Source organism: Capra hircus, chromosome 10 (assembly GCF_001704415.2).
Source record: "Capra hircus breed San Clemente chromosome 10, ASM170441v1, whole genome shotgun sequence".
NCBI classification, from domain to species: domain Eukaryota; kingdom Metazoa; phylum Chordata; class Mammalia; order Artiodactyla; family Bovidae; genus Capra; species Capra hircus.
In genome coordinates this window covers 57,650,615-57,669,559 of record NC_030817.1, presented here as the reverse complement: position 1 = coordinate 57,669,559, position 18,945 = coordinate 57,650,615, and the positions used below count along the sequence as shown (strand labels likewise).

At 46.6% G+C, this 18,945-nt stretch overlaps 1 protein-coding gene across 4 annotated transcripts in view; it reads right to left on the bottom strand.

Annotated features, from left to right (window-relative positions):
- ZNF609 (zinc finger protein 609) overlaps positions 524-18,945 on the bottom strand; it is a 197,559-nt gene continuing 179,137 nt past the window's right edge. The window contains exons 4-10 of one of the 4 annotated variants that reach the window (XM_018054335.1): positions 12,122-12,209; positions 8,993-11,333; positions 7,737-8,103; positions 6,071-6,246; positions 5,606-5,822; positions 5,096-5,174; positions 524-4,792 (exon numbers count right to left, since the gene is read on the bottom strand). In XM_018054335.1, coding sequence (XP_017909824.1) covers positions 5,101-5,174; positions 5,606-5,822; positions 6,071-6,246; positions 7,737-8,103; positions 8,993-11,333; positions 12,122-12,209 — 3,263 coding nt within the window. In that variant the 3' untranslated portion in view covers positions 524-4,792; positions 5,096-5,100. The remainder of the gene's footprint in view (positions 4,793-5,095; positions 5,175-5,605; positions 5,823-6,070; positions 6,247-7,736; positions 8,104-8,992; positions 11,334-12,121; positions 12,210-18,945) is intronic. The other 3 variants (XM_018054336.1, XM_018054337.1, XM_018054338.1) reach the window with 3 other exon arrangements.

Genomic DNA, 18,945 nt, shown 5'->3' with positions numbered 1-18,945 from the left:
ATTCAACTGAAATGTGAAGGACTTTGAAAATGTCTTCCACTGAACAGAATCTGAAAAATGACTTTACAAGTCATTTGTAAAGTCATTACAAGTGAGATATTTACAGTGCGAATCCATGTGATGGCTGATAACGGCCAAGTTAATGTAGGCAGTTTAGGATTCAGATTGAATCCTAAATTGAAACCCGAGGAATCTACAAGACAGAGATAAAGAACCAGGAAAAACAGTTTTCTGTTTGCAAAGCTAGCAGAGTGGACAGGAAACACACCTGGGACTTTGCTGCCATCTGCTGGTAGATCCTCTTTAACACAACCAGAGTTAGGCTGAATTGGAAACCTGGGCACTCAGCTCAGGTTTATTTCTCTTTCAAAAATGATAAAATGTTTGCTAGATGAGACCACTGGCAGGACAGAAATATGGTATCCAAATTCTGCACTCCAATTAAAACAACTTAGAAGGTGAAATATCTTGGGAGTGGGAGGGTGGAGTTGGAAGGGGAGATATGTGAAAGGCAAACTAAGTCTAAATTTAAGAACAGGGACATTAAAAACTTTATTCAATAAATACAACAAATAATTTAAAAATATACTTCAGTTCCAAAGCCAATTAAGAAAAGGAAGGAGAGAGAAAGGGAAAAAAGGGGAGGAGGAAATTAGAGGGAAGGGAGAAAGTTCAAGAGGTGGAACAATGGTTTGGTTGGGCTGCCTTTCTGAACATACTGCCCTTTGAAATTCTGATCAAATGCTCTTGACCCATAAGCCCGTAGCCCTTGTTCTGATGCGGTTAGCCAAAGGAGTCCACCGGCCAGGCATGATGCTCTGGGCTCTAGTCCGACCAACTCTGGCGACTAGCATCTAGGGGAGTGTTCAGTTTCCCACTCAGTCCTAAAAATCGTCTAACTCCCAGGCAGGTTTAAGTAGTGCAAACTTAGAGAGCTCCCAGCTGCATAGTTTCACAGCAAGTGTGAAAGCCACTCACTGGTGAGTGTCCAAAGCCACTTTGGTGAATGGGATCAATGAGGGCGGGGTGGCTGGCACGGGGCGACAGGAGAGGCCAGGGCCCAGGATAAAGCTCCTGGGAAAGCCTGCGGCCAGGCCAGGGAAGGGCTGCAGGGCATGTAGTCTGGACACTGGACTCAACAGCATGCCATCAGCCAGGGAAGGTGGAGCCGAGGATGCGTATGGAGCAGGACCGCAAGGTCAGGGAGCTAAGGGAGGGTGGGAGAGTGAGGAGGGGAGAGGCAGCTCAGCAGCAGACTCCGGGAGAAATAACCAGCAGCCCTCACAGATTTGTGATTGTCTCTTAAAAAGATTTATTTTCTCTTCTTGCCTGAATGTACAAAGGCAAAAAGAGTACAGTTTGTATATATATATATTTATATATATATATAAAAAAACAAGGAACTTGGTAATGTACACTTTACAGAAGGGAAGAATCAGGAAGACTGAAATTAAATCCAACAGAGCAACGCCAATGGAACAAAAGCTATGAACAGCAACACTGCCCCTCCAGCCCGGGCCTCCAGCTCGCCCCAACCTGCTCCCAATGGGGGGCTGAGCACCAAGGCAAGCGGGTGGGCTGGGGCAGGAGGGGCTGGGGACGGGGCCTGGGAGGAGCTCAGTCCCAGGAGGGGCCCATGGCAGAGGATCAGCAGAAAGCTTCCTGGGATGTCCTAATAATAAACAAATAACGAAGGCCCAGAATTAGGGGGCCAGCTAGCTGCCCAGTTGAATCCTGGGGGCATCGGAGTAGACACTTGAGATGGGGATAACGTGTGTGGGATAACGAGTGGCCCGTATACAATGACACTAGCCCTTCTGTGGCCTTTTCCTCCCGCTCCCAAGACCAAGCCTCCCACCCCCACCTTGGAGCCTGGAGAGAAGAGATTCAAGAGGCATCATTTCATTTCATGGGTGCCCTCTTAAGCCTTCTGCATGTGGTCCATTGACCTTGAGATGTGTGGAGGGGGTGAGGTAAGAGAAGGAAATATACATGTATACATACATGTACAGGCAAGGAAAGGGAATGAAGGGAACTGGCACAACTTAAATGAGGAGGAAGCAGATTTGAGTTCTAAAGAGCAGGTCTCCAAGCCTTGGCTGTCCTACTTGGGCACGAGGCTGCCTCCCTCCAGCTTCTCTGTGGGGCTCGGATGAGCCGTGTCTGTCAAGAGAACTGGGCCAGGGATAGCTCAGACAGAGCCTTGGTCTGGTGACCTCGGCCCTTAGCAGCAAACTCGTCCAGCCTTTTCTGGGGTGAAGTGGGGTGGGGATCCTTGAGAGTCTCATGCCTACGACTGGGTTGCCAGTGCCACGGGTTCCCCGCCTGTGGTCCTCCTCCCCAGGGGGAGAGGCTAGAGGGGGACAGCAAGCCCTTCACTCAGTGCTCCTCAAGGCTCTGTTTCACCCGTCACTGCTGCTGCTTCATGTCACTTCAGGGAGGGACGACAGGCCTGGCAAGGATCGGGGACCAGGAGGATCAGGAAAAGGCAGTGCTGTTCTGCCATCGATGCTCTCACCTGCTCTTCTGGGCAGCTCAGCTCCTGCTTTTCAGGATGTAAGGATCAAAAAGCCAAATGTTTTTTAAGGGGGAGAGGAAAAAAAAGAGCTGTTCCCTTCTGCAGAACCCAAGGCTGCCCTGCTAACACAGAAGTTCCTCTTCTCTGTAACAGAACAAAGTGGAACGGGCAGGAATCCCGGGCTATGGCTGCCCAACGGAAAAGGAAATTGCTCCAAACGGTTTCTTCACAATATGTACAGGGCACGCTGTAAGACAGCGCCACAGATACAAAACACACAATATTTAAAAACAAACAGGAACAGAGATGGGCCCAAGACTCCACCCAACAGGAGCCGGGAGGGCATGAGCAGGCTGAAATTTAGAGCCATCTTTTGGGTGGGGACGACTCAGGTGAGGTGGGGTGAAGGTGTCCACACCGACGACTTCCACGGGTAAAAGGGAAGTCACTGCTCAGAGCACGGCCCAAAAGGGCAGTGGGGGGCAGAAGGACTGAGGGGGACAGGGAGGCTGCTCCAGGGCCTGCTAAGATGTCTAAGTCAGCGGGGTTCGGGAGAGGGCTCAGAACCCAACCTGAACAAAAACAAGGCCATGGGAACCTAGTGGAAAGGTCTATAGATCAGGGGGGCCCCTCTTGGGCAAAAGACCCTGAGCCTCTCTAGAATAGGGCTCCAGGGACCTCGGGAAGCAGCCTCTGCTGGGTGCTGTGCTAACTGTCTTCCGTCTCCATGCCCCACACTGTCAGAGCCAAGCCCCTGCTCTTCAATGGTCATTTTTGGCACTCTGGTCACAAAGACTCGTCTCTAACCCAGGTTGGTGTCTGTAAGTCTTCATCTCTCAGTCCAGAGGGTCAAGGAAAGACAGGAGAGGAGGACAAAGGGATGATATCTCAAACACAAGAGCTAAAGCTCCCCACACCTTGGGGAAGAAGCGACTGTAGTAAAGCTACCAGATCACTGTCACTTTCCCAGGACAAATAGCATAACGCCTGGACTGGACTGCACTTCTAAGGAGAGCAGAGAACTGCCTCTGCCTCAGAGCACAGCTCCACTGACTACACCCGGTGGCTCTGAGAAGTAATGGCTTGCATGTGTTGTCCTAGGGTCTAAGGAACAGACAGATGCCCTCCAAGGTGCAGTGTTCCCTAAAACAAAAACGTGTGTTACAAAGAAACACGGCTCATATTGGCACGTATGGGGCTACAGGCTGAGCTATAGGAAGTCATGTGGTTGTGTACAGAGAAACTGGGCTGGACAGAATTGGACCCCTTGATGAGGCCGACACTTGGATGGCTGCTTGGACAGGACATCTCTCAGAGGGCTAGGCCTCCCAGGGCCTGCCTCCCGGCAGACTCCAAAGCTCCCCATGCTGGGGGAATACGATTTTACTTGCCTGAGTCTTAAAAGCCAAGCAGTGGAAAAGAAGAAGAGAGATGAGATGCCCCTGGGAAAGGCACCAAGGGGTCAGGAGGAAGATGAGGAAAGGGCAAGGGGGAGGCTAAGCAGCAGCAGGACTTGGTGGGATGCAGCGTCTCGTTCACAGACTCCGTTCATGCTCCAGCTCTCGCCTGGAATCCCCGGGGAGCCCGGTGCTTGGCCTCGGGACCCCAGCCCTCTGCCACAGTGGGCAGATGCCTTGGTCTCCCTTTCCAGGCTGGGCTCTGAGCATTTACATGTGCTCATGTGAGAGGGGAGAAGTCTTCACGTTTGAAGACCTTGTTTTCACAACTGCAGAGAAAACAGCCCCCAATTTCTTTCCTGAGATTCTAATTCCTCCACGTGCTGCCAGTTCCCAGGGCCCAAACCACTGGGGAGATGCAGGGTCTGGTGATGGTGGTAATGATGGTGAGGGGTATGGCTGCTGTGCTGTCTTCAGACCTTGCCCAGTGCTGGGGGCCCTCCCTGGGGGTTGGTGCTGCTCCGGCGGCTGACCGGGGCTTGGGGAACAGAGCAGTGGCTTCTCTGGGCTGAGGCCATGTTCCCCTGGTTGCTCCCCGTGCCTTCATCTCCACAGAGGCCACGACAGTCACGGCCATGGCCAAGAGAATAAATATTTTTGCTAAGTACCAGCTCTCCAGCTCCTGAGGAAGACGGAGCGTCGGGGAGTCCGGGGGTCTGGTGGAGGCGAGATAGCCAAGGGTCTGCCTTCAGTCATGGTGGGAACGGCAAACAGGATGAGCAACACCATTTAACTGATGTCTAAACGGCACCTCCAGCACCTCCTTGGGTAAGCCAGTCCGGCCCGTGAAGCTGACTTTATCCGGGCACTTGGTATTCTGCAAGGGAAACAGGGACAGAGAACCGGGTGCTCAACCGGCTGGTAAAACCACAAGGTGGCGCTCCAAGAAAATGAGCTGCAGGGGAGGCCGGTCCTGGTCCCCAGGGGAGGCGCGTGGCCACAGCCCCTCTCAGAGGCTCCCGGGAAACTTCAACAAGAGGCTTGGTTGGCCTGGGCTGCTCCATTTCCAGACCGCAGCCCAGAGATGGCTTTCACTGAGGCTCCACAGGGATTCTGCGATCCAGGTATCAACTATCCCTGCTCTCTCTGTGTTGTCTCTCTGAGTTAAAAAGTTACTCACCATTCTCACCTCCGGGGGGGTGGGTAGAGTGAAGGAGTCGAGCCTTGCTGGCTGGCAACAATGGCTGTAGAAGAAAGCCCTGAGTGAGGAGGAGGACAAGTTAGTGCAGCACTTGCTCTCTCTGCCAGCTGGGCGGGCGCTGGGAGGAGTTTCTTCAATGCCTAGCTCCACTGAGTTTTGGGGTGCTGACAGAAGAAACTCTGATACTTGGCCAGATCTAACAGCTGGGGATAGACAGTTAGGCTCTGTTTTTCAGTTGCTTGTTACTCTTTGGCTGTGGGAACACCTGCTCCTTATTCTTCTGAATATCAAAGTCAATTTTCTGGAGGAGTTTGAGAATCCCTGAGCTCCAAGGGAGGAAGTAAATGTTATGATTATACTGATTGTCTGCAGGAGGCTAGGATTCTGGACAGATTGGAGGCTGAAGGGTAAGAGGAGGAGGAGGGGCTTCTTGCCAGGGCCCCCTGCTCTGGCAGCGCTACTGGACGGCAGTGGGGAGGCGAGGCTTACCTGCTGCATAGGGCAAGTTGTACTGTGCTGGGAGCAGTGAGTACCCCAAGTGGTGGTGATGGTGGTGCGTGGACATCAGGCGCTGAGAAGGGGAGGTGCGGGGCCGGTCAACACTCCTTTCACCCCCGCCTGCTCCCCCGACGCTGCTACAGCTGCCGCCACCCCCAACCACCCCACAGCCTCCCCGATCTCTCTCCTGAGAAGTTTTATCACTTATCTGGAAAGGAAAGCAGACACAAAAGCTCTACTGTGAGGCACACACGTGAAAGCAAGATGCCCCGAGCCCACACTTTGACTCCTTAGAGATGCAGGACACCCAAGAATCAAGGAGGTGCCCGGGGGAGCTCAGGTCAGGTCGGCCACAGCACACTGCTTCTGGGACTCGAGCCAGCCCACCTTCTCCCAGACCCTGGCTCTACCCTCCCTGGTCCCTGACAGTGGCCAGTGTCTCTGCGCGTCCCTCACCGTGGGAGACTTGCTCTTGTAGTGACTGGCATGCTGCTGCAAGATGTCCAGGGCTTTGGACTCTGAGCTGGATTTACAACTGACGCTGGGGCTGGCTCGGGCCTTGTCAGCATCTTCACCCCCCGAGACCTTGCTGCCATATGGGGAGAAAGAATAGCTGGAAGGCAGGTAGGAACCTGGGAGAGAGAAATAAAGCAGTCAGAGAGATGGGCGAGACAGGAGAGAGACTCTGCGTCAGTGAGTCTGGTGAAGCTCAGGCTGAGGGGTGTTCCACCACAGTGTCTTTAGGCTGAGACTCGTATGTCCTTCCTTTACTGAGCTCCGGAGGCAAACAGCTAAGGGATATTAGGAACGTGGCCCTCAGTTTCTGGGGAATCACCTTCCTTAGAGCCCAAGTCTCAGATTCATCTCCAAGAGGTGCTACAGTCATAGGATTAGAAAGGTCATTGGATTTGAAGTCATATCCTCGGGCTCAAATCTGACCTCTGAGACTTACCAGTTGGGTACCTCTGAACAAATCAACAAGTTCATTAGCTCAAATTAACCTTCTGAGGTTCAACTTCTTGACCATCAAAATGAAGATACTAATACTGATTTCACAGGGTGACAGAGAGGATTAAATGAGACAATGTACATGAATCACATAGTCCAGTGCCTGGCCTAGAGCAAGTACTCATCAAATGGAACTACGGTTTTTATACAGAAGGACTGGGGTAACAGGAGAAAGGAATACTGCAGGAAGAGACAATTTCCTATTTCTGTTTGAAAACCTCACATGTTCTACTTAGAATCTGCCTTAAAATGTCAATATCAAGACTGTTTGAGCTGCTTTTCTACAGTGAGGTGGGAGCTCCGGAAAGTGGAAGAAGGGCTCTTCAGCCAACAGAGATCAGCGAGTAAAGGAAGGATCTCCTGACTAGTTCAAACCACTCAAACTCCTACTCTGTGTTGCCCTCCCCTCCTCGCATACTCCATGGCAGTATAAGAGCTTATTTTCCCAAACCGAACCTTTCCCTCACTGGACCTCCCCTCCCTGACTGCCTGATGACTTTATGCTAACCACGGTCTTGCAAATGAATACATGCATTCTCCTGATGTGAATTTTTCTTTGTTCCACGTGTCTCTCCTGCTGCAGTTAAATTGTGAGCTCCTTGAGGGGACTGGAGTAGTCTCCTCTACTTCTTTTATTTTCCCCCCAGTGTCTAGCACACTGCAAAATATAGAGTATGTGGTTTTCTTTTGGCCATACGCCAAGGCATCTTAGTTCCCTGACCAAGATAGACCCCTCGCCCCCTGCAGTGGAAGCGGAGCCTTAACAGCTGGACTGCCAGTGGTTAAGTCCTTAAAGTATGTGCTTGGAAAATCCCAGCTGAGGGAAGATGCCTCTGGTAGACGGGGTTTCACCTTCAGTTATCCACAAAAACTGACTGCAGAGTCAACCCTCCACCTGGTGCAAGGGAGGAAGCAGTGGTCCTACAGACTGCAAGTAGGGGTCACTCAAGGAGCTCAGGGTTAGAGTGTCCACAATACCACATTCACATCAGAGTTACCATCTACCTGAGCCTCAGTAGCCTTAGCAAGAAAGCTGAGCAAGAAAACTGGATTTGAAATCTGCTTTGTTTCCCTTCCCAGTGACCGGAGCAGCAGCTGGGCTGCGGTGCCGTACCTGGGTAGTTCTGCATCATCACGGCGGGCATGCCACGGTAGCTGGGGTGGCTGGGGTCATAGGACTGGCTGTAGGAGTAGCCGTGCATGTAGGGGATGTAGGGCTGGTGCTGGGTGAGAGGGGAGGACACAGGCACGTGGGCACTGGGCCGGGGCTCCTTGCCCCCAAGGCGGGATTCCTCTGACGTGGGCAGCTTGCAGTCACTACTTGTGCTTTCCTTCCCATCCTCCTTGGGAACAGAGTCCTTACTCCGACTCCTTTCCTCCTTCAGTTTGCGGTCCCGCTCCTCTTTCCACCGCTCATCCTCTGGCTTCATGTCCGAGTACTTGGCAGGATAGACATACGTCCACATCCGGGGTTCTGCTTCCTGCGACAATCACAGAATGACGTGAGTGTTGTACAGATAAGACAGAGAGAGATTTCAAGCCCAAGGTCCCAGTAGAAACACCAGAGCAAAGCAGACAATACCAGACACCTGGGGCACTGCGGGACCTTGGCCTCTACTGACCCTCGTTCAAAATCAACTACAGTCCCTCCTGCTTAAATGCCTGTCCCCTCCCCTCAACAAAAGGATATAAAATGTGGGGAAAGAGTGGGAAAAATCCACTGGTGGGTCTTCTCTATGAGAAAACAAGCATTTGAGGGAAGTGACTGGAAGAAGCTGTTCCTGCTCCAAGGATATTTAGGTGGCTTCCCTTCTTCAGAGCAAGTCTGGGGGCAGAAAGCTGTAGGGGCCCCTCCGCTCGGGGAGGGCGGGCTCACTGCAGCACCAAAGGGGTTCTTCCTAAGCCTCATGAAGAGAGAAACAAGTAAGACCAAGCTCTTAGTTCTAACTCTGCCTACAAAATCTTTTTGAGAGTAATTCAGTCTGAGTAGTGTGCTTCCGCCTACTTTAAAAACTGGAGAGACCACCTTTCCCCCTTCTGTGGGAACCACACAGTGGACGAGGCACGATTAGGCATCACTGGATACCTGGCTCCAGTTCTCGCTCTGCTGGTGAAGTCTTGAGTACCTCCAGACAAATCAAGCTAACTCACCTGGGCCTCTCTTGTTAAATGGGAAAAACCTCTTTCACTGGTATAAAAAGTGCTTTTAAAAAAACATTAAAATGATTTACGAAGGTAAAGAATCCCTAACATGATAGACTTCTCCTGCTATCTATACTGTGTTGATTCCCTACGTAAGGACGGCCCTGATTTATGAGGAAGAGAGAAAGACTATCCAACAGTATTTCCATTTCCTTCCAGAACAGTTACCTGTCGGTACCAGAGTATTGGATCCACCTCTGCCTGTCGGCCACAGTCGGCACCTGTCTTGGCCTCAGAAGCCTCCTTGCCTAGGTGGCTGGCCTCACTCAGCTTTACTTTAAGTCCTTCTGGGGCCTGGCTGGGGAGTTTGGAAGAGTCATCTAACTTGGGAATAATGACTGACTTGGCAGGATCTGCCCCTGGCTCCTTCGCCTTGCCGGGTCCTGACTTCACTAGGTCCGTGAGGCTGGGGGCCTTAGTGAGAGTTGGTGGAATTGACGGCTTTTGCTTCCAGTCTTCCTTGAGGGCTGCCTCCCGCTCCTTCAGGCCCATCTCAGCCTTCTTGTCCAGTCCTCGCTGCTGCTGCTCCAAGCTCTGCCGTTTCTGCTGCTCTTCGTACTGCTGTCGGTAAGCAGAGTTGGTGCTCAGGAGGTGGGTGTGGTAGCTCTGGTCGCTGTAGCCGTAGGGGGGCACATAGGCATACTGGTTGTAGTACAGGGACTGCATGTACATGTTGGGGCGCTGCTGGATGACGGAGGGCTGCTGGCTGGAACTGCTCAGCTCCGGCTTCTTTTCCTCACAGACATCATTCTTCACTTTTCCCTCTGTGCTCTCAGGCTCCTCATCCTTTTTTGTCTTCAGGGCCTGGCTCTCCACTCCTGCCTGGCTGCTGGGGTTCAGAGCCCCTGGGCTGGACTGTGCGTAGCTTGGAGAGTAGTAACTTTCAAAGCCTTGGTAATATGGCGAGTCTCTGCTTTGTGGCTGAGGGGGGAAAAGGGTTTTCTTGGCCCCCTCCTTGACCAGCTGCTCAGGGTCCTTGGATTTGGCGCTGTCCACTTTGCCCTCTCCATCCTCCCCGGCATCGGAAATGTCAGAGTATGCAGGGCTGTTGGTTTTGACTGAGCCGGCTTCAGCTCCGTTCTGGGTCACTACGTGTAACGGGGTCATGGGCTGGGTAGGGGTAGTGCTATCTAGGCGGCTACCGCCTCCAATTGAAGGGCTGGGAGCATTGTCTGTGAAGCTGTAGATCTTGTCAGCTTCTGCCTTGATGCTGGCCAGTCGGCTCTGGTGGGGGTCTGAGGAGCCATTCAGGAGGCCCTCCATCTTCATCCCATCTCCCGATGATTCCCGGAATGGGCTTTTGCCTTCTTCTGCTCGACATATCTTCCCAGGGGTCAGAGGACTTTCAAGTTCCTTTGAAGATTCCTTCTTTTTTTTCTCTTTCTTTTTCTTGTCCTTGGCTGGAGTCAAGGCAGGGTTGACTGTGAAAGGTTCTCCCATCACAGTGGGCTTGGGCTGAATGGGCTTCAGTTGGGGGCTGTTGGGCATGGCCTGGACCACAGTGGTGGTCAAGCCTGAGGAGGAGCCCGGGCTTGCTGCCGTGAAGGTGGCTGTCTGGAAGGTATAAATTTGCTGTGGGGGAATGGCAGGGGCGATGGGCCGGGCTGACTTTAAACTTTTGGAAGGAATCTTTTCAGGTTTCAAACTAGAGGGCTTTTTACATTTTTCCTTTTCCATACACTTCCTTTCCAAAGAATCAAAAGCATCATTGCTTGTTTCATCCATTACTGAGGGTCCATCATCAGAGCCATCATTGGATAAGGCCCCGAGATCTGTGTCCCCTTCCCCACTCAACTTTTTCTTACAGAGGCCTTTTGTGCTGAATTTGCTTGAAGGAGAAGGGCTATGGGGCTCCACGAGCCGAACTTTGGGGGTAGCTGAGCGGGCAGGGGATAGGGAACCCTTCTGTGAGACAGATGCGCCATTGCAGCTCCCGAGATCTGCATGGAGGGTGGGCTCCTCTCCGTACTCACTGTCTCCGTCTGCCTCTGGCTTGCTGTCGTCATCTGTGTGGGCATGAGCTTGGTGGTACTTAAGTCCATTGATGTGCTTGTACTTTTTGTTGCAGTTTGGGTGGGGACAATCAATCAGGACTGGGGAAGGACAATTTCTGTCTAGAACAGTGGGTTCCACCTTGGTCCCAGGGAGGGGGCCAGTGGCTGAGCCCATGGAATTCGTACGGACACGTTTGCTCCCTTTGGAGTCCTCTGAGCTAGAATTCAGCTCCATGTCTGAAAGGGGTTTGTTTTTCCGCTTATTAGCTGAGGAAGGGCTGGCCTTGACATCCTCGGAGGTGCTACTGGCAGGTGGGCGATGTTCTGAAGAATTCTGGCTGCCCCGACGGCCTTTGCTATTGGCTCCCGCTCGGGTTTTGCTGCTGCTGCTGGTCCCTTTGCTGTCAGAGGCTGTGGCTGTCTCATTGACAGGCGTGTTACTGTTGGGACGCATGCGTTTGCCTCTACCCCGACCATTGCGCATTTCCAAGTCACTGGTGGGAGAGTCACAGAACCTTGGCAAATGACAAACACAACAAGATATGATTAAGAAAAGAAGCTACCTTCAAACCAGGTTAGCTGCAGCTAACCTCCAGAACTGTCCAAATGGTAACTATCATTTTCAATGAATATAATTTGTTAAAGAAACTTCTGAAAACATACTAACTGCATCACTGGTGAGCTTCTAGGATGTTACCTGCATGCCGCTGCTGTTGCTGCTAGGTCGCTTCAGTAGTGTCCGACTCTGTGCGACCCCACTGACGGCAGCTATACATTATTCCCTGAGATTTGGGTTCCCCCAACCCTGATGAAGTGGAAATTAATAATAGGAACTAGCCGTAAGATGAAATTCACTGAAATATCAGTCTTATGGCCAACTGCAACTTGAAAGGTCTTTGTGAAATCCAGATTGTCTAAAGGAGCTTATGGAACTGAAAATGTTCTTGAGTTTTAACTTCTGAGAGATAGCTACTATCAAAAAACATCATCAATGAATGCTTGTTCCCCCACAGTCAGATTCTGACCTTGGTCTTGAGGTGACTTTAGGTAGAAGCCAGAATTCAGTCATTCTAGATAAAGGCTTAAACAGGATCTCCTCACCATTACTACCCAAACCAACACCTAACTGATTTATTCTTAAATGCCAGATGAATATGATGGCTTCTTTTGTTTTTATACCATACTGTCCTTTAAAAGCTGAGTGTCCTTTAAAAGCTATCCAACTCTAACAAGATAGAGGTATGAGGGATCACTGATAGGGGTGGTTCAGACTAACACAGACAAAAAGCTGTGGCGTGCTTACCTCGGGGGTGCCCAATCATGCCGTGTGCAGTCAAGAAGTGTACCTACATAAGTCTTGTTTCTCCATGTTACATTCACCACTAACATCCCTGAAAGACAAGAAGACTCAGGTAGACACAAAAGAAACGCTGCTGGCCACTGAGAAGAGTAGTTTCCATCTGAGTAGCATTCTAGCTCTTGTAGGAAGGTTTAGGGGGTGCTCTGTGTCCCAACAGCCTAACAGCATTAGGCTGGAATAGTTCCACGGGAATTGCCTACAACACTACCAGGGGCCCTTAGGATGGGGAACATTTGCAAAGATTCCATGGTCCAGTTAAGGTACACTTTCCTAACTTTTAGAAACCTATGCAGCATTTCAAATACACTAAAAAATATAAAGGTTAACTTAAAAAGCTCATGTGCCCATGTAGCAGCTTAATGGATTTATAAGATTTTCTGCTATACTTGCAATAAATTTCTTTTTTAAAGAACAAAATATCATAGCTGAAAAGCACTGTTTACTATATTTTCAAACCTGCCAATGACAGGTTGTATAACTTACCTCTCTCACTTAACATTACAAATTTGAGATATATCAGTGTTGACATGAAGAGCTTAACCCATTTGTTTTAATGGTGCTCAAGTATGTCACTGAATGACTTGACCACAATTTATACATCTTATTGATGGGAATTTAGATGTTTCTTGCACATTTTAACTCTAAATGACATCATAATGAACATTCCTGACATGTTTATTTTATTCTAAAATGGTTTGAATAAATAATACAGTCACATTCCAAAATTTAAAAGGTAGCAAAAAAAAAAAAGGCAAACAAACCCCAAGATACAATGAAGTGTTCTCCCTGTTACTATTCTTCAGTTTTTCAGGTCCCCTACTCAGAAACATCCATGGATATCCATGTATTCCTCCAAAGGTAGTTTACATATTTATAAGCAAATATGTTTATATATTCTTCCTCAAATAGTAGCAGTGTACACCAATATTATACACATTTCCCATGTAACCATATATTTTGGATCATTCTATATGATCACGCATAGAACTACTTCATTCTTTTCAATGGCTGCATATGTATGATTTCAAAATGTACCATCATTGATTTGACTACTTCCCTGTTGATGAACATTTGGGTTGCTTCATTCTTCTGCTACTACAAATAACACTGAATAACTAATCTTGTACACATGCTTTATGTTATATATTATAGAATATGTCTGTAAGGTGAATTCCCATAAGTAAAACCGCTACTCACAGAGTATTCGGATTTGGATTTTTCATAAATACTTCCAATTTGTCCTCAAAGAGGATGTACTAATTTATAAACCCATTAGTGCATGAGAATACTTGTTATTCTTTCCCTTTGGCAATACAGTGTTCTCAAACTTTTTGGTTTTGCCAATCTGATAGGAGACAAATAGTGTTTTATGTACTTTTAATGTCATGTTTCTTATTATCAGTTTGTATATCATTTCATTACAAGATACCTGCATGAAACATCTGTATTTCCTTTTTAGTGAACTGTCTGTTCATATCCTTTGCTCATTTTTCTACTGAATTATAGTCTTTTCTTATTTGTGACTGTTTACTATGGAAAATTCTTAAAGAGATGGGAATACCAGACCACTTTATGTGCCTCCTGAGAAACCTGTATGCAGGTCAAGAAGCAACAGTTAGAACTGGACATGGAACAATGGACTGGTTCAAAACTGGGAAAGGTGTATGTCAAGGCTGTATATTAGCACCCTGCTTATTTAATTTATATGCAGAGTACATCACGCAAAATGCCAGGCTTGATGAAGCACAAGCTGGAATCAAGATTGCCAGGAGAAATATCAATAACCTCAGATACGCAGATGACATCACCCTTATGGCAGAAAGCAAAGAGGAACTGAAGAGTCTCCTGATGAAAGTGAAACAGTGAAAAAGTTGGCTTAAAACTCAGCATTCAAAAAACCAAGATCATGGCATCCGGTCCCATCACTTCATGGCAAATAGATGGGGAAACAGTGGAAACAGTGAGAGACTTTATTTTCTTGGGTTCCAAAATCACTGCAGATGGTAACTGCAGCCATGAAATTAAAAGACACTTGCTCCTTGGAAGAAAAGCTATGACAAACCTAGACAGTGTATTAAAAAGCAGAGACATTACTTTACCAATAAAGGTCCATCTAGTCAAAGCGATGGTTTTTCTAGTAGTCATGTATGGATGTGAGAGCTGGCCCATAAAGAAAGCTGAGTGCCAAAGAATTAATGCTTTCGAACTGTAGTGTTAGAGAGGACTCTTGAGAGTCCCTTGTACAGCAAGGAGATCCAACCAGTCAGTCCTAAAGGAGATCAGTCCTGAATATTCATTAGAAGGACTGATGATGAAGCTCCAATAGTTTGGCTACCTGATGGGGAGAACTGACTCATTAGAAGACTCTGATGCTGGGAAAAATTAAAGGCAGGACGAGAAGGGGATGACAGAGGATAAGATGGTTGGATGGCATCACTGACTTGATGGACCTGAGTTTGAGCAAGCTCTGGGAGTTGGCAGTGGACAGGGAAGCCTGGCGTGCTGCAGTCCATGGAGTCGCAAAAACAAATATTTGTTATTTGTTAATGGTGGTTATTGCTATGCAGAAATTCCTTACTTTTAGGTTGTTCGATTTATCAGTCTTTTATGGTTTCAGAATTTTTGTCATATTTCAAAAGGCTTTCCCCAGTCCATCACTTCATTAACAGGTTTTTTCCTTATGGCTTCTCCTAGTATTTTTATGGTTTGAATTTTTATATTTGACTCTTTCATCATCTGGAATTTAATGTGGTATAAAATGTCTGACATGGACCTTTTTTTGTTTGGTTTGCTTTTTTTTTTTCCCTTGGCCACACTGCACGGCTTAATGATTTAAGTTTCCCAACCAGGGACTGAACGTGGGCCCTTGTCAGCAAGAGTAGAGTACTAACCACTGATCTCCAGGGAATTCCCTGACATGGACTTTTTATTTGTTTGTTTTGCCTTAATTCTAAATTATTTTTGGTTAGTTTTATATTTAACGAAGTAAAATATATTATGCTTTTCCTTTATGGTTTGTGCTTTTTATGTCTTACCACAAGGTCATGAACATTCTACTATGAAATATTTTAAAGGTATCTTTAACAAGCTAAGATTGGTTTTTACATTTTTAGTGGTTAGAAAAAAATGATAAAGAGAATAATATTTTATGTCATCTGAAATTATATGAAATTCAGATATTGCTCAGAAATAAAAGTTTTATTGGAACATAGCCACATTTATTCATTTACCCACTGTCTATGCCTGATTTCACGCCTCAAGGCAGACAGAGCTGAGTGTGTGTCATAGAGACGATATGGCCCTCAAAGCCTAAAATATTTACGATTGGGCCCTTTTTATAGAAAACATTAGCCAACACCTGTTTTAAATCTTTTTTTCTTTTCTAATATAAGCACTGAAGGTATAAATTACCCTCAAGCCCACTTTAGTTGCATCTGACAAGTTTAATATGTTTTTATTATCATTCAGGTCAAAACATTTTCTAGTTTCCCTGAATTTTTTTTTTTTTTTAATTCTGGGTTTATTTAGAAGAGTGTTGTCAAATTTTCAAATACCTGGGAATTTTCCAAATATCTTTTTGTTTCTGATTTCTAATATAATTCTACTGTAGTTGGAGAACATACTATATATGATTTCAATCCTCTTAAATTTATTGAGAATCAATTTAGGTATAAAATATGGCCCATCATGAAGAATATCCCATGTGCACTTGAAAAGAGTATTTCAAAATGTATGTTCTGCAGTTGTTGGGTAGCCTATATATATCAAGTTGATTGATAATGTTTTCAAATCTTGTACATCCTTATTAATTTTTTGTCTTATTAGTTATACTTGTTGCTTGTTCTTGCTTATTGGAACTCCTATTTGGACCTTCTAGACTAATCCTCTTATCTTTCCAATCTATTTCCCATTTCTTTGTCTTTTGATGCTAAGGGATTTCCTTCATCTTCTAGGAAATTTTCACTTTTACTATTGTATTTTAAATTTCTTCCATTTCTTTCATTTTTTTTCCCCCTAGGACTCATACTGATCTCTCATATTCTTTTCTCTTTGAGTCTTGCAACTTATAATTTTTTTCTTTGACTACAACATACAGGATAGAATTTATCCAATGTACTGAGTTTTTAAAAAATTTAAATGACTGTAAGTAACAGTCATTCCTTATCAAGGGTACTTTTTTAATGCTCCTGTTCTCTTTGGAATCAGATTTTAGAATGCTCTATCATAAAACCAGATCAGACAAGGGAGCTGAAAAAAAAAAAGATTATCCTAATAGGAAGTCTCAATCTAATGAAATCAGGGCAGGAAAGAACTTTGGTTCAGTCAATTGGATTTTTTTTTTTTTTACCATTTTCTTTTTCTTCTCTCATATATTTATTTTTTCAACTGAAGTATAATTTACAATGTTGTGTTAATTCCAAGTGTATAGCAAAGTGAGTCAGCTGTGTGTGTGTGTGTGTGTGTGTGTGTGTGTGTGTGTGTGCGCGCGCACAGACAGACCTCCTAAGAAAGCAATTGGGCTAAGTTCTCTCTGGCTGTTAGCAAAGTGAATTCATATGGATGTCTCCTCCCAGTGATAACCTGATCTGATTGCCAGATAACCAATTTGAATAAGAGCAGAATCCATTTATTTCTAGACAAGGTAAGACTTTGAAGTAGGTGCCTCATTAACAAGGGCAGATGAGCACAGCTGTATACAGGGAGCAGGTATACAATAATAAGCAGTATGTTATTCCTCCTCTTGAAACAGCTGGCCAGGAACACAGGTTTATAAATCTGTCTCCTTCCTCTGGTATAATCTGCAAACCTTAACAATAATGAATGAGCTGAAAAGATGACAGGTCAGAGTGCTAGAAGTGGATGAGGGGAAGAGAAAAAATTCTAATATGGAAAAACAAAATGGAAGCTTGTTTAAATGTCAGAGCAAACAGTTTTCTGAAATATAACTCTCTTCCTACAAGGTTCTGGCTTGAGACAGCTGGGCGAATAAAGAGGACAGGAAGGAAAAAGCAGAAAATAACACTTAACAGACCTAGTTTCACTATTAGGGGCTAACTATAGGGCAGCAAGGAGGCTGAAAAGAAAAAGAAAAATTGGTTTTCATTTGAGAAAGTTCCCTATTTTGAATAAGTGTTCACAAAATAAGGAAAGGCTTGGCATATTTAAAGATAATAATAATGCTAAGAGTAGAAGTAAAAGTAGTGCTTTGTGCTTCTCCAGGTGGTTATCTGCCAATTTACCATGGGCCTCACAGACATCATCTTGATAAACCATTAGTAAGTTTTAGAGTGTTGAGTATTCTCCCTTCTTAAAGGTGACCAACACGGGAACACAGTAATGGGGAAATGACTTAGGTCTGAGGCAGCAGTCAGGTTCCCCCAAGTCACAGGAGTGACAGTGTTAAGACAACTTGATGCCAAAGCAGCACTACTTTGTTTCAGAGGACAGGTCAAAACAGTCGTGCAGTCAAGACTGATACTAGCGCATAGTCAGAAAAGTAAATTTTACCTCCAGAGCCCTCGCTGTCACCATTTCCACTAAGTATACTCTTTCTCTCAGGGATCTAGTAACCTCACGCTCCGTTGTTGTTCAGTTACCAAGTCGTGTCGGACTCTTTGTGACCTCATGGACTGCAGCATGCCAGGCCTTCCTGTCACTCACCATCTCCTGGAGTTTGCCCAAGTTCATGTCCATTGAATAGCTGATGTCATCCAACCATCTCAGTTGAACACTCTCCTTTTTCATTAAACTTTTATTTTTTGACTGTGCTGGGTCTTCACTGCTGCTCAGGCTTTTTCTAGTTGCACAGAGCTGGGTCTACTTTTTGTTGTCGTGCGCAGGTTCCTTATTACAGTGGCTTCTCTTGTTGGAGAGCACAGGCTTTAGGGCTCGCAGTCTCAATAGCTGTGGTGCACGGGCTGAGTTGCTCCTTGGCACCGTCCAGGGATCTTCCGAGACCAGGGATCGAGCCAGTGTCTCCTGCATTAGCAGGCAGATTCTTTACCACTGAGCCACCAGGGAAGTCTTTCACCATCTCCTCCTTGAAACATTTTCTTCATTTGGTCCTCAAGACAAGGACACCACTCTGGCCTGATTTTCTTCTTGCTGTTCTGCTTTTCTTCAGTACCTTTTGCTGTTATTTCTTCACATCTAATGACTCAAACTTCTGTTTCCAGCACCAACCTTTTCCCTCCACCCTCAGCACCATCTCGTCTCTCTCCCTTGGCTTCCTGGGGCCAGAGTCTGCCTCCGCGCCTCCCTTCTAAACTGCCTGTGCCTCCTCCATGCCCTCGGTTCCCTCATACAGACTTTCTCCTGGAACTTACCCCATCTCTGAAACTCTTCCAGTTCCCTGTTCTTCTCAAATTGTTAAAACCTGTCCCTTTAAAATTAAGCCTTCTGAGGAGGATTCAGAGGTTAAACCTCTAACTTCTTATATTCCCTTATACTGAACTGTAAGCCACTGTCAAAGATTTTCCCAAAGTAATGGAAGATCCTCACAGATTTGCCGAGGAATTTAATATAATCACTCAAATTTACCAAACAGGTTTCCCTGGCTTAAATTAGCTAGTTCATATACATGTTGGTGAAAGCTAGGCCCAGCACTGGAAGAAAACTTCTAATTGGGAAAATCCTGAAATGTCTCTAGAATTATAACTGGGAGACCAGCCCACTAACTTACTATATGATCAGGTTTGAGCTATTGCTAAGCGACCTCACTGAGCAATTTCTAGGGCTTTTTCAAAGGCTGTTAATTGAAACAAAAT